This window comes from Condylura cristata, unplaced genomic scaffold (genome assembly GCF_000260355.1).
Source record: "Condylura cristata isolate star-nosed mole 26May11 unplaced genomic scaffold, ConCri1.0 scaffold00013, whole genome shotgun sequence".
Lineage (NCBI taxonomy): Eukaryota > Metazoa > Chordata > Mammalia > Eulipotyphla > Talpidae > Condylura > Condylura cristata.
This window is the reverse complement of record NW_004567114.1, coordinates 15,666,288-15,680,973: the sequence shown is the minus strand read 5'-3', so window position 1 is coordinate 15,680,973 and position 14,686 is coordinate 15,666,288. Positions and strand designations below refer to the sequence as shown.

The following is a 14,686-nucleotide window of genomic DNA, read 5'->3' as shown; positions in this document are numbered from 1 at the left end:
ACTTGTTGCATGAATCAGTTATAAATGAAAATTAAAGCCAAGTTATTTCTTTTTTAGTAACTTCTCACTGATAACCTCTTGTCCAACAGAGAAGGGAGATAACACAGGAGAATCGACAACTACATAGTAAAATCAATGCTGGGATTAGATGAGAAAGAGATGTGTTAAAATTACTAAAGTCAAACAGACTGAAGATAATCAGTCACTTGAGACCAAGAAGGAAAAAAACCCTGGAATTTACCTAAATGAGAGAGAGAAGGCACGCTGGAAATAAGTATCCAGTGTGCTCCTTTAGCTAACAACTGATATTTGGAACTAGACTGACATGAAGTTGGCTGACAAAGAGCTAAGTGTACACCCTGGAGACAATATTTATTGGTAGTTTTCCGTGGGCCCAAGAAAGCCCAACTTATGTTAATGTGATTATCAAAAGTACCAAATTATTTAACTGCAAGCTGCAATACAAATAGAGTAAATCATACAAGTCCTAATTCCATGACTAAAATCAGTATTTCCCTGAGCAGAAAATCTCAATGAACTCAAACAGATACTTAAAACTCAATAATCTGGTCCCTAAAACAAATTTGGTTTTTATTGGAAAGACATTTTGTAGTCAATTCATTTGCATTAATCCTATTTATGCGTTTTCAACAATTTCAGCATGAACTGGTTATGATTAATCCTTTAGTAAACTTATTTAAAATAATAACAATATGGTACACTTGAGCATACCATACACTCAAATGTTTCCTAATATACTTAAGTCATTAAGTCTTACCATGTCAGCAGCTTTCTTAAAGTAGTGAAGAGCTGTCTCATTACTCTGAGGTACAATATCACTTCCCTCTGAATACATCTGGAAAACAGGCCCCAATTTCATTAAGTTGTAACTTCTTTTCAATTACATTTTTCTCTTACTCTGGTTTTTGGTCAAACTCCTGAAATTTTGCAACAAAGATTACAATTTCCCATAGAATCTTTTTAGAATTAAAAGCAAACCTGAGAAGTAAATATTTCTATATTTCAATATTTTCTATGTCATCAAATTTATGACATACAAACATACATACATACATACACACACACACATACATATATAAACACGAGTATGTAAAATCACCTCATAGGTGAATTTCTCAGGAGAAAAAAATCTTTAATTCCAATCTTTAAGGTCAATCTTTTTTCTCACTCTATCTTTACCTAAAGATTTACTGGCCCTCCCTGGTGGCCTAGTGTATTCGGATGCAGCACTACAAGCTAGCAGCAGCCACTTCAGTGTGAGTTCAATCCACAGGCCTAGAGGTGATCCACATGGTGCAGAAGACCTCTCCTGACCCGCCCGCTGCTCCCCTCAGCAGTGCACTTTGTCAGTCTACCTGTTCTGCTCCCTACTCTATCTCTGGTGAATCCTTTCACCGCCCCTGTTACTTCTGGCCTGTACCCCAGTTCTGCAGAGTAGGCCCATATACTGAAATAGTTCTGCAGAATAGGCAGATATACTGAAATACACTGCTGAGGGGAGCAGCGGGAGGGTCAGGAGAGGTCTGCCATGCCATGTGGATCACCTCCCTGGCTGGGGATGGAACTCATGCTGCAGTAGCTGCGGATCGCTTCATATTGCACTTTAACCCAATGCACCACCAAGGTGGGCCTGGTGGGTGTAGAGATTAAATGAGGAAAACAAGAGCTGTGAGCAATGTCTACTTTCCTATCTCCTCTACCAGGGGAAAAAGGGTAGGCCTTACGTTCAGGAAAATAAAAGTACTGACTAACTAGAAGGTATGGAACATGATAAAGGGGCATTAGTAAGAAAAAGAGAATGAAAATGTAGTTTTTGGGTTTGATTGTTGTTAATCTGTGCACATTAAGGAAAGGACAAGTAAAGGAAATAGCTTTTTGAGACAGTGATATTATTGGTAACTTAAAGCAATAACTTAAAGAATCTGAAGGGCTGGAATGAAATTCAGAAATAAGAAAGATAGAGAATAATAATTTTTATGATGTAATAGTTGGAATTCTCAATGTAAAGTTCCCAGGCTCCAATTAACTAGCTATGATCATGCAGCAAGTATGGCCTATTATTTTTTTCTACGTAAAAACCACTGATACATATTCTATTGGCGCCTCCTAACCTTAGAATCTGATGACAGACAAGTACCACTTGGCTTATACTTTTCTTGGTTTCAAAATAATGCAAAATGAAGTTCTCTAGACTTTAACGTCTCCTAACTTGAGATAAGAAATGTTTTACAAGGTGGGAGATAGTTATATTAAAGATAATTAAAAGGTCTACAGACAAATTTCAGCAAAGTCTAATTGTCTCTATTCAGCATGGAGGCAAACAGGCAATTATAAGAGACTGAGCAAAAACCACACAATATAAAGAGTAAATTCCTCATAATTATGCATGATACACAAAAATTACATCCTTAGACAGTATTAGTTAATTTTAGTGGAGAAGTAACACTCTGATGAGTGAAGAAAATGGTTCAGCACAGCACTTACCTTAAAATTCCTTGTAATGGAAATTTATTCTCTAGTTAATTTTTGGTGAATTAGAGACCCTGAATACCATATGCACTTACTAAGCAAACAACTCTTGTCATTACCTACATACTACAAGCACAGAAGGTACAATACCTTTCCCAAGAAGGCCATAGCATGTGAATTGCCAGCATTAGCTGCTAAGTTGAAGTAGTCAAATGCTCTCTATGAAAAAAGAACATATTCAAATATAAGTTTTTAGGAGAATCTGCCTGACTTTTATCCAAAATTATTGCAGAAAAATTTAAAAACTTGTTAAATTGCAGTATCTCATTTTACATAAATGGCCATACCACCTATTACTCTTCACTCTTCATACCCAATTGATCACAAAGTACTAAGTACCATGAAAACATATCTTGATTCCAGCTACTGTACTCCATTACCACAATCCTTATTTAGGCTACATTATCTCTCACCTGCCTTCTGGAATACTCCCCATCCTGATCTCCCTGCTTTAATTTTTTGGCTCCACTGAAACACTTTTGGTAAATTTCAACATGCTGGTGTTTATAAGCTCACTGAAGTGTTGCAGTGTGACGATAACATCTTGCTGCATCTCTCTGCCTATGGGCAGACACACTGTGTTCCTTCCAGCCTCAAGGCCTTTGCACATTCTAACACAAGTTGTCAGTTTTATCTGACAACTGCCACCTCCCTTTAATGCTCCTAGGTCACAATAATCACAACCTGCCATATATTTATTGGCATGATCATTCTAAAATAATCTAGGGGGGTCTCAAGAAAAACTGATTATGCTACATGACTTACTCTTAGAGTGTATAAACAGGTACAAGGCCTTTGAGGCCATGTTAATGGCTTTGGTCTTTAGCCATTAGAAATCAAGTATCACCCCAAAATTTTAAACAAGAGAACACATGATGAGATGGACTATTTACAGTGATAGGAAATAAAAGCAGAAATTACTCACTGAAGTGATAAGTGTACTGATAGGAAGGGATGAAATGAGTACACTGTTATTTAAGACACAGCAGACCAACGTTGTGAATGGATACAGATTTGAATGCTATACTTGTTCATTCCTAGTTTCTCACACTCAACATCACATTTTCCTCAGTTCTATGGAGTGTTTTCTAACAGGAGTTTTTAAGACATACTTTTATAACATATCTACAGAAAGCTAACTAACTGCATATGTATTTTTTAAGTGCTGAAAATTAGGTTTTAGAATTAATAAAACCTAATCTCTATAGGTAAAAACCACATTTTCCCCTCAGCTTTCCTCAAGAGTTAACTAGATCTTGAAAGGGGATTTGTGAAGACCCAATTGTGGCAACTTTCATTGACTTATTAGCAAGAAATACCCATGGAGACTCATTTCTTGCTATGACATGAGGTGCAAAATCCTAGAAAGAGCAAAGATACCTGATGATTTTGTTCAACTCCACGCCCTCCGTGCAGATGCAGTTGTCCCAGACCAACCTGAGAATTAACAAAGTGAGGTAAAAATAAATGATACCAACTGTCATGTAATGAGTCTAACCAGAAACTACTTGGTCACAAAAGGTTTCTGTTTATAACTCAGAAACTTGGAGATTCAGTTTTAACTCCAGATGATACTGATCTTAGTTTACCTAACCTACATAATTGAAAACTTTAAAATGTCTGCTTTTAATTGTAAGATATTCTTCAAATGGCTGTGAAATAAACGTATTTTCAGACAAACAAACTGAATTTGTCACAGGTACCCTATTTTAAAGGAAGCAGTGTTTCTTTTTTTTTAATTTTCCCAATTATGTTCATTAAGTTATCACAATTATGTTTATTATATCCCAAGTTATCCCAATTATGTTTATTAAGTTATCCTATAGGTTATCCTACAGGAAGAAGGAAGATTATCCTGGGAAGTCTGGAGATACAGTAAGAAATCAAGAGCAATGGAAAGGTAAATATAAGTTATATAGACTGCATACATTTGCTCTTGTAAGGTTCAAAAATACACAGATTTAAACACATTCAGAGCACTCTAGAATCTGAGCTGTGTAGGCAGAAGAAAGAGAGCTTGTTCCAAACTTGGTAGTCTTAGTTGCCTATAGATAGGAAGAGATACAATAACAAAATCACTCAAAGCAAAATCATTAGAGATAGAGGAGGACATTTTGATATATAAAATTTGGTTCAATGGAACTATAATATTAAGTGTGTATGCATTCAATATAGTCTGAAATAAATAAATCAAAATAGACTGCACTGAAAGGAGAAAGACAGATCTACAATTAGGAGGGGAAGTTTAAATAATTATTATCTCCAGACTGGATTGAAAACAGGAATAATTCAGGAAGGGTTCAGAAGAATGAAAAACAATTCTGAGTGACACAACTTACATATCAGAATACGAAACCCAATGACTGTAGAATTTGAATTGATCTCTAATGTAAAATAAAGATGTTCAAAAGTATAAGACAACTTTATTATAATCTCCATGAACTATGATTTGGACCTTTTACTCTATTTTTTTTCTTTTTAACTTAAGATGCCCTTCTTTAATCTCAAAACTAAAAAAGTATTTGTTGATCATCTCTATATATGTCTAAATCAGAAAGAACAATAAACTTAATAGGAAAAAAAGGACTGATGCTGAAAATCTTTATATTTTATTATCAAAATAGCCCATGAAACATCAAATTATGTTAATTTGATGGACATCCATTACATCAACTTGATGCATCACTAATTTGATATCATGATCAAATTAAAGTTTACATTAAATAAGCCTAGCTCTGCCCTTGACCTTAAGGAAATTATGGATTAAGATTAGCTAAAGAAAGATGGAAATAAAGAACTCTGAGGAGCACATGAAATACCAAACATTTCCAACACTGGCTGTTTTGAGGTCAAGGCAAAGCAGTGGCAAGGGAGCCCTGGCCCTTGGCTAGGGAAGCAGCCAGGACCCCTTCTGGCAGGGCTGTCTTCACACTGTTCTGAAAAGGCAGCAGCACTTTTCAGCTGTGGTGTACAGTTGTCACCAGTTTTAAGGAACTATCTGAGCAGTAGCCCAGACAAACCCAAATGCAGTTATCTTGGGAGTGGTACTCTTAGCTTTTTCTCAATGCTTCTTAGGTGATTCTAATATGTAGCTAATATCTGTTCAGAGCAATGAAAATGTTACTTAGAAATATAAGTGCTTGCCTCCAGAACAGTAATATAAACAGCATACACTTGACTAGAAGCACAGTCCATGAGATGTTTAAACACATACCTGTGCTTGTACATCACCTTTTTCTGCGAGGAACTGGTAATATTGAATCAAGTCTTCTTCCAGCATTCCACTGTTCATCCCTGGATTCTCCACCTCATCCGGCAGCCGTATTCTCTGTACTACTGAGCCTCCAGTCAGTGAGATATCACTAGCAACTGGAACAGGAGGACAAAGCAATAACATGGATGACAGTCAGAAAACTGTCTCACAAAAAGAAGTATGATTGCAGCTGCCAAATGTTAGCTGATAGACACTTAAAGGAAAGTGTTTCCATGATAAGTCTATAGATCTAAACTAAATTCAGCTTTTATCTATAATACTGAAATGTAAACAAAACAAAAAGTAGTACTTCATAATCAACTAGAGTAAAGATGATTCCACTGAAAATAAGACAGTCATAATGTTTCAAATAGTACAATAAAAACGAATGTATTGAAACTTAATTTCATACATTTTTTGGGGGAGGGAGGGTTGGGTGGTAGCTAAGGTGAAAGGCAAAAAGCAAAAAGATACCATGATTGGCAACAAGACGATAATGAGTCAGAGCAGATTCACAGCTCTGGAGGACTCCGATGCCAGCCCAGTATCGGTAACCCTGTAAAACAATTTCAGGTGAAAAGATGGCAGACAGATTTACATGCTTTGATGACATTCTTAGCGCAAAGTTAACTATATTCAGAATGTAATTCTTCTGTCCTTTGGTTCAAGTACACTATCCACCTCACTTACCCTAAATTTTAGGTTCAGCAACTTTTTTTTTTAAAGATTTATTTATTTATGTTTACAGAGCTGGAGTACAGGCCAGAGGTGCAGGGATGGTGAGAGGATTCACCAGAGACAGAGTGGGGAGCAGAACAGGCCAACTGACAAAGTACACCGCTGAGGGAAGCAGCGGGTGGGTCAGCAGAGGTCTGCCTGCCATGTGGATCACCTCGGGGATAGGGATCAAGCTCATGCTGAAGTGGGTTTAGCTTCTGAGTACTGTGCTTTAACCTGCTGCGCCACCAGGAGGGCCCTACTCAGCAACTCTTAAAGTTGCTATTTAAGAAGACTGGTAAATAATGACAAGTTCTTGTGAAAAAAATTTCACCTATTTTTGCCATACAAAAAAGTGTGATATTTTTTTAAGACATATCAAAGGAACTTTCAAATCACTGTTTGAGGATCAAATGTTATGTAAACAGACAAACGAAAAAAGAACACTGAAGCTACAAAAGAGGAATGTTTCAGAAAGTCAGCTAACACCCTTGCTCTAAACTCCTTCAGCAGCTTGGCCCTGGTGCAGGAAACTAGCCACACACTTTGGCACAGTGCTGCCTGTGGACATGATTTCTGTCTACCTGCCTTGTGATGACTCCTGGCACTTCCTCTCCAGCCACGGTCACCTGGTGACACCATGGTTCCTCCTGCTGCAGCCGCTGCTGTACACCCTTCTGCTCCTTTCACTCATTCCTACTTATCCCTCAAAATCCATTTCATTTGCTGTTTCCTCATAACTGTCTCCTTAAATTCCCCTCCTCCCAATCCCAGGGCGGTCAGATGTCCCTTCTAGGTGACCCCTTAAGTCCTCATACTGTCCTCCATTTGTTTCCTGTGTCTCCCTTTAAAAAAAAAAAAAAAGCTTATTGAATGTCAGTACTGAAACTTACTCATCTTTGGAATTCTAGGAACAAGTACTCAATAAATATCTTTTGAATACATTTTGGTCAAATAACCTAGGACCTATTCCACTTTCCTCCTTTGTAAAGTCTCATATCCCATCCTTTCCCGACTTGGGACTGGCTTCTTTGTTTTTAATCTCATTTCTACTCATTTACCTCTTAATGTCACCAAAGCATAGTAAAGTGGTTCAGAAGTCATGTGACTTACCTAAAAGTCAGTTTATAAAGAGGAGGCAAGTTAAACATCTAAACGGGCAAGAATTTAATGGAAGGCTCTGCATTTGCCACTAGCCCTTTAAAGTGATCAGTGCTATCAGGTAAGAGATACTTTGGAATGAGCTCTAGAGGAAGAAGTTCACATACAGTGAGTCATTCAACAATTTGATCATAAAACCTTTGATAACCTAATCCAAAAAGTAATTATGACCAATGATTCCAACTTAGAGAAATTATAAAGAGCCATTCATTGGATCTTTATTTGAAGGGCATCTATCAAACTAACTATTATACAGGAAAGTTGTAGACTCTAGTAGTCTTCATTCATATATAACTCAATTGCTGTATCCATTAACATGGCTTTGAAGGACAGAATCTACAGAATATTTGGTCATAATAAATATCAGTAAATTTGAAACACGAGGGCTAAAAAGTTGTGGCTACTTGTCTATCAAAATTCAATGTTGATAGTCTTCCACTTAAGTCTTACTTACCAAAACCATGTGGGCTATTAGGTTGCCCCCGAGGGCGCCGAAAGTATAATATACAAGGGCCTGTGAAAGAACAAAAGATGCTCAAATGATCATAGGCACATATTTGTCTGATTCAAATTGTAGTCTCCAAGTTGTAGTGAAGTAATACCTTTGCCTGACTTGAATTAACGCCAAGTCCAGAAGCATAGAGAAAGCCAAGAGCCTGAAATAAGATGATGAAAGTAAGAATTGTTTCTTTGATGGAAGTTTATTCAAGCTAGACAATTTTATGAGTCATGAAAAGATGGGGGTATCTTTAAATCCTAAAAGATTTGAATTGTTCAAAATAAGCATAAATGTGTAAAGGTTCTCAGAAATGAATTCAGCTTTACAAATTACATAATGAAATACAACTTTAAATATGTCATAAAGTCTAACCTGAACATTAAAGACAATTTAAGCAATATTAACTAGAGAAACAAAGCTGAGTACACTAAAACACAACCTTATCTTGATACGTGGCTATACAAGAGCAAAACAACCTCTAAATAATTAACATTATCTTATATACCAATAAATTATCTATTGATACAAAATGGAATACACAATAAAAATGGATAAAAGATTACTCCTGGAATACAAAAAGACAGAAAGGGGTCAAGTAGAAAGGATCAAGGGACACACATTAAAATGCCAGAGCAGACACAATTTTCTGAACAAACTCTCACCAACTAAACAATGCATTTTTGGTAAGGGTCTATGCTTTTTTTTTCTGTAGCCAAATGCTCCACCCCTGAGCTATACCCTTCCCCCTCCCCCATACACTCCCCCCCCTTCACCTTCTGAGAATCATCCTCAGTGACATGAAACTATAAAAGCAGACGTAGAAAATGCTATTTTCTTCTATATCTAATCAAAATCCAAAATCTCTTCGGTATTTTCCAGGCTTTCTTGTAGTTTGGTAGGGCTTTGTGTTTAAAAAGCCTGCAAGCCAGATGTACAATTGGTCCTGGAAAACATCCCAGAGAATTCTGCCTTCTCTGCTCTTTTCATGATGACCTGAAAGCAGTGTGCCAATGGCATAGCTATCAGACAAGTGCTTGACTCTAGGTTACCACTGGGGAGAAAGTGATGCAGGCAGGTGAGCTGCATCAAATCTGGCAGGAACAGGAAGTGACTGGGCTAAGTCACTGTGATTTGGGCGTTCTGTTTCATCAGCTAGAATTACAGTGGAGCGCCCTCCCTTGTGGTGGGTTAAAGCGCAGCACTATGAAGCGATTCATGAAGCAATTCGTATTCTCTGAGCTACTGAGCCTCTAGTCAGTGAGATATCACCACTGCAGCATGAGTTCATTTCCCAGCCAGGGAGGTGAACACGTGGCACGGCAGACCTCTCCTGACCTGCCTACTGCTCCCCTCAGCAGTGTATTTCACTCCATCTGCCTTTTCTGCTCCCCACTCTTTCTCTAGTGAATCCTCTCACTCCCCACAGTGGCCTGTACCTGAGTTCTTATATGCATAAGTAAATCTTTAAATTAAAAAAAATTAATTACAGTGGAGAGAGAGCTTTGCAACATAGAAAGGACTGTAGAATTGTAAAGTTCTGTTCCCACGCTGAAAGGCTACCTTCAAAGTTAAACCACTCCTCCCAACAGAATGTATGTGAAGATAAAAATAGGAGTTCTATATAAATTCATTATGTAAAGGAAAACAAACTTTGAAAACACAGTGGCGAAAGTATTCTGTATTAATTAAAACTAGATCACCTAAGAATTGTAAACTAAGTATTCAGTCCTATAGAAAACAAAGGTCAAAATCCCTGTAACTGTTTAAATAACATTAAAACAGATGTTCTCTGTGATCAGAAATTCATTTAATCTTTAAGCAAGGCCCCACCACAAGCCAAATTATTGAAGGCATTTTAAATAAACATGGAACCCCCCAAATCTAGGTGTTAAGCATCACTACTAGGGAGTCAAACAATTATTATGTATCGAGTGGTGCCCTGCACTATGGAATGCAGAGGAGTCAAAAATATCTACTTGCCTTCTGATGACACTCACTTTCTAATGAAGGAGCAAACTAAATGACACCTGGAAGAAGCAAAGAGCAAACTGAGGTAGCACACCTGCTGGAAACCTGGCTCTATTTTTTTTTTTTTAAAGATTTATTTATTTATTCATACAGAACTAGGGTACAAGCCAGAAATGCAGAGGGTGAGAGGATTCACCAGAGACAGAGCGGGGAGCAGAACAGGCAGATCAACGAAGTACACTGCTGAGGGGAGCAGTGGGTGGGTCAGGAGAGGTCTGCCTGCCCATGTGGGCACCTCTGGGGCGGGGATCGAACTCATGCGGAAGTGGCTTTAGCTTCTTAGTGCTGTGTTTTAACCCGCTGCGCCACCAGGGAGGGCCCAACCTGGCTCTATTTTTAACACAGGATAAAAAAGGGAAGGGAGAGGGGCTAGACTGGAAATACAACTCTGTAAGGTATAGTTCTAGTCTGGACACAGGATTAGACAAAACAGGAGTAAAACTAGCATAAGCAAGCATAAAGAAAATATGCTTTGGTTCAATATTTTATGAATATGGTGTGAGTATCACATGACATTAAATATTTACTGTAATGGAAAGGTGAAGGTTGTTGGCTGAAAAGAGCAAGCTGTGGAACAGTGGACAGTGATATTTCATTTTAATAATTAATCCATACATGCACACACACAAGGAGCTAGGATATGCAGGCTCATGTCTGGTGGGCACAAGTACCATGTTTACTTTGTTGGTTTTGTTAGTTTGTTTCTAGCTTCCTATAATGCATAATTTGGGCTAAAATTAACAAGAGCTGGAGCAGTTGAATTTCAGGGAAAAAATGCAATGGTGAATAATTACAGATGAAAAACATTTACCTTCATATTTCATTCTCTACAGATCTAATTTAGAAAACAACAAATATAATTGTGGCAAGGTGTAACAGCAAAAATATCTTAGGTAACATATACTTCATAATGCAAAGTAATTATGAGAACATAAACGTCCTCAGACTAAGGAAAAAGATAACCAAGAAAACTGGTAAGATGATCCACCACAAAATAAGTATTTAATGATTCTTTTACCTTCAAATCTTACTAGTCAGAAGAAGTCAGGGCATGGAGAATGAACTGCTGTTGAAATAAACAGTGCTATGTGTGAGGTTCTCCATTGAGAGTACACTTACAGTTTGGCCCTTGGGAGAGCCTTCCTCAGTCAGTTTCTCAAACATCTCTTTAGCTGCCTGGATATTCTGTGTCAGGTAGTCCCCGAACAAAAGAGCATAGGACACTCTCTCCAGGGCCTTAGTATGGTTCATGCCTGCTGCCTTCTGAAGATACCGATATGCTCTTCAAATACAAACAATTAAAAACAAAATTAGCAATATCTGGAAATACCATTATGTATTTTTTCAAGATTACTAAAATATAGCATAAATAATTTCCCTGTTCTATAGAATCCCAACTATATTATCTTTACTGTGTTCCCTTTATAAGTAGGAAACATTTTGGCTACTTTGATTTTACATAAGATACTGGTTCTCTTTGTTGGCTTAATATCTTAGAATTGTCTAATTATACTGATACTAACTCTAAAATGTCTATTAAAAAGTTAATTGGATTTGCAATGGGAAAATTCAGTAACATATGTCTAGAAAATTATCCGATGATATTAAAGTTTTCTTTTTAAACCTTTGCACATACTATTAATAAAAATCAGCTAAAATTAGAGGACAGAACATATTATAATATAGGCATTTGTTTTACATTCTTTCCAAGTGCAAATTCTGAAACTTTAACCTTTACTAGAAAATTACAAAGCAAAAAGCAAGACAACTAACAATTTCTTTTTTAAATGTCATTTGAATTCTGAATGAAACATGTATTCTTTGTTCTTAGAAACTACCACAATAAGCCAATTAATTCCATGTTGCTCACTGTCCATTTCTGTGATCAGTACCTATAACCTTTTAAACTCAATAGGCTCAAATCTGATAAAGCAACACCACAAAATGTCCACATACACACCATATTATGTTTGTCTATAGCTTTAGAAATCCTAGATTTCACAGCACATTGAAAAAAGAATTTAGCTATTTCAGAAATGACCTCTGTTGGGGGGAGAATGGCCCTAGCAGTGCCACCTACTCTCTTTTTTGGCTTTTCTTATTGCTTCCATTGAGGATTTTCATCCCAGTCTGGAACATCATTTCTGCTTCCTGCATTTGCCGTCTTTTTGCAGCCTCTTCTTCAGCTAAAAGGAAAAATGTCAGATACATTTAACTGAGTTTTAATACCACACCAATCATTTCTCAAACATTGGCATGTATTCTTTCTTTTTGGTTAGTCATATGAACATAATTAATGATCTTTCATCTTTCCAAATATGATTCTAAAGACCCATGTTTTAATTGTGTTTTTATCTGACAAAAGCTAACACTTCAAAAAAAAAATTAAAATAATTTAAGAAGCAGCAATATTAAGTGTACTCTGACCTAGTAATTCTAAAACTGTTTATATAATTCTAGTAAAATTTCTGAAGGAGCTTAAGACCATATATATGCTAAGGTCAGTTAAAATCAGAAGGAAGTTATTTAGTAAAAGTCAGACAAAACAGTGCTGTAGACAAAAGACACCTAAGCTGCATTTGAAATGCTATAGATTTTCTGTAAGCAATATTTGATTAACTACACACAAATTAGTAAAATTTTTTTTTATTAAGTAGAGACTTAATATCCGAGTTCTGTACTTATTCCCCTCTACACAGTGATGTAACATTATAGATCTTACACTTACTTTAGGTTTCTCTTAAAGTATTTTGGTACTATACTATAGCATTTTATCAGAAATCTAGAACTCAAAAGGCTTTTGAATATTTTGTTAGGACCCACAGAAGAGAGTCTTTTTGTAATATAAAAAAAGCCTGGCCCTCCCTGGTGGCGCAGCGGGTTAAAACAGCACTGAGAAGCTAAAGCCACTTCCACATGAGTTCGATTCCCACCTGCCCCGGAGGTGACCACATGGCGTGGCAGACCTCTCCTGACCCGCCTGCTGCTCCCCTCAGCAGTGTACTTCATCAATCTGCCTGTTCTGCTCCCCACTCTGTCTATGGTGAAGCTCTCACTGCCCCTGAGCCTCTGGCCTATACCCCAGTTCTGTGTACACAAATAATAAATCTTTTAAAAAAAAAAAGCCTGATGTACTAAACTGGAATACATTCAAAATGGACTATATTTGATGTTATCTCCTAGGAATATCCTAATATACCATCAAAGACATTCTAGAAAAGGTATTTGGTATGTTCAAGGAGGATGTATGTTCAAGATTTTCTGTTGTTCTTTTATAGCTTCAAAGTTTTTCCTTACAACATAGCTTGCCTTTTGAGTCTGCCCCTTTATACTATCATTAACATTTAGGACTGCTGATCGTATTACTTTGGTCACCATAGCTTATTTCATTCAGTATTTTAGTAAAGTATCCCTTTTCTTCTAGCCACTATTAATTTTCACTACACTTCTCTGTTTCTTTTATGGCCAAACGATGTTTTAATTAATTTAGCAGCCTGCCTGAGGGTTTATAGAATGATCTGTGCACACCAATGGAAAACCATCTCTAAATAAGTCATGAATGTGTAAGCTGCCTAGTCATAGCCTGAAATAAAGTTAAGTAAATGCTTGTAGTGAATGGACTAAATAAGTCTTCAACATTCACCATTTTTGACCTAGGTGGGAAAAGAATGGCCAGAAAAAGGCCTTAAAAATGATGCCCAGGCTCCCCCTGGTGGCACAGCAGGTTAAAACACAGCACCAAGAGGCTAAAGCCACTTCAGCATGAGTTTGATCTCCTCCCTGAGGTTACCTACAGGGCGTGGCAGACCTCTCCTGACCCGCCTGCTGCTCCCCTCAGCAGTGTACTTCATCCGTCTGCCTGTTCTGCTCCCCACTCTGTTTCTGAGAATCCTCTCACTGCCCCTGTACATCTGGCCTGTACCCCAGTTCTGTATGCATAAATAAACAAATAAATAAATCTTTAAAAAAAAAGATGTCCAAACAGAAAGAAAAGGAGGAGTGCCTCTGCTGACCAATACTTACTTTCACAAAAACCCCACTTTTCATCTGCCTTGTAGTCGTAGGTTGTAGCACACCACAGTCTGCCATCTTCCCTCCCGTCTGACGTACACTCATCGTATTCCTTATCCAGGAAGAGAAAAGGGAAGTGGCAAGGCTCCCCATGCGCTGTGCCTTCAATGGCGGTCAAAGCTTGAAAGATTAAAGCAAAAAAAAATTAAACATGAGGGACTGCAGTTAGTATTCATGGATACAACACTATGAGTGTCAACTATTAAAGTATGAAGATAAATAATTTTCAGTGGGGAATATAACAGGGCTGTGATGATTTTTTTAAAGCTTACTTGAGGAAGAGTCCATTTAGCAAGACTGGCCACCCTGTATATAAAACTAAGAATTTCTGAGAATCTTGAGATATAATAACTTTATAATGTTAAAAGTCTACTGTAAAACTCCTGCCTGATTAGTGAGTAAAAACT

General features: G+C 37.3%; 1 protein-coding gene across 2 annotated transcripts in view; it reads right to left on the bottom strand.

Annotated features, from left to right (window-relative positions):
* The window catches only part of SEL1L (sel-1 suppressor of lin-12-like (C. elegans)), a 47,238-nt gene that overhangs the window by 13,033 nt on the left and 19,519 nt on the right, over positions 1 to 14,686 (bottom strand). For both annotated transcript variants that reach the window (XM_004681647.2, XM_012724622.1), the window contains exons 4-13: positions 14,232 to 14,399; positions 12,289 to 12,394; positions 11,328 to 11,490; positions 8,284 to 8,337; positions 8,136 to 8,195; positions 6,278 to 6,359; positions 5,765 to 5,919; positions 3,931 to 3,987; positions 2,641 to 2,709; positions 779 to 856 (exon numbers count right to left, since the gene is read on the bottom strand). In XM_004681647.2, coding sequence (XP_004681704.1) covers positions 779 to 856; positions 2,641 to 2,709; positions 3,931 to 3,987; positions 5,765 to 5,919; positions 6,278 to 6,359; positions 8,136 to 8,195; positions 8,284 to 8,337; positions 11,328 to 11,490; positions 12,289 to 12,394; positions 14,232 to 14,399 — 992 coding nt within the window. The remainder of the gene's footprint in view (positions 1 to 778; positions 857 to 2,640; positions 2,710 to 3,930; positions 3,988 to 5,764; positions 5,920 to 6,277; positions 6,360 to 8,135; positions 8,196 to 8,283; positions 8,338 to 11,327; positions 11,491 to 12,288; positions 12,395 to 14,231; positions 14,400 to 14,686) is intronic.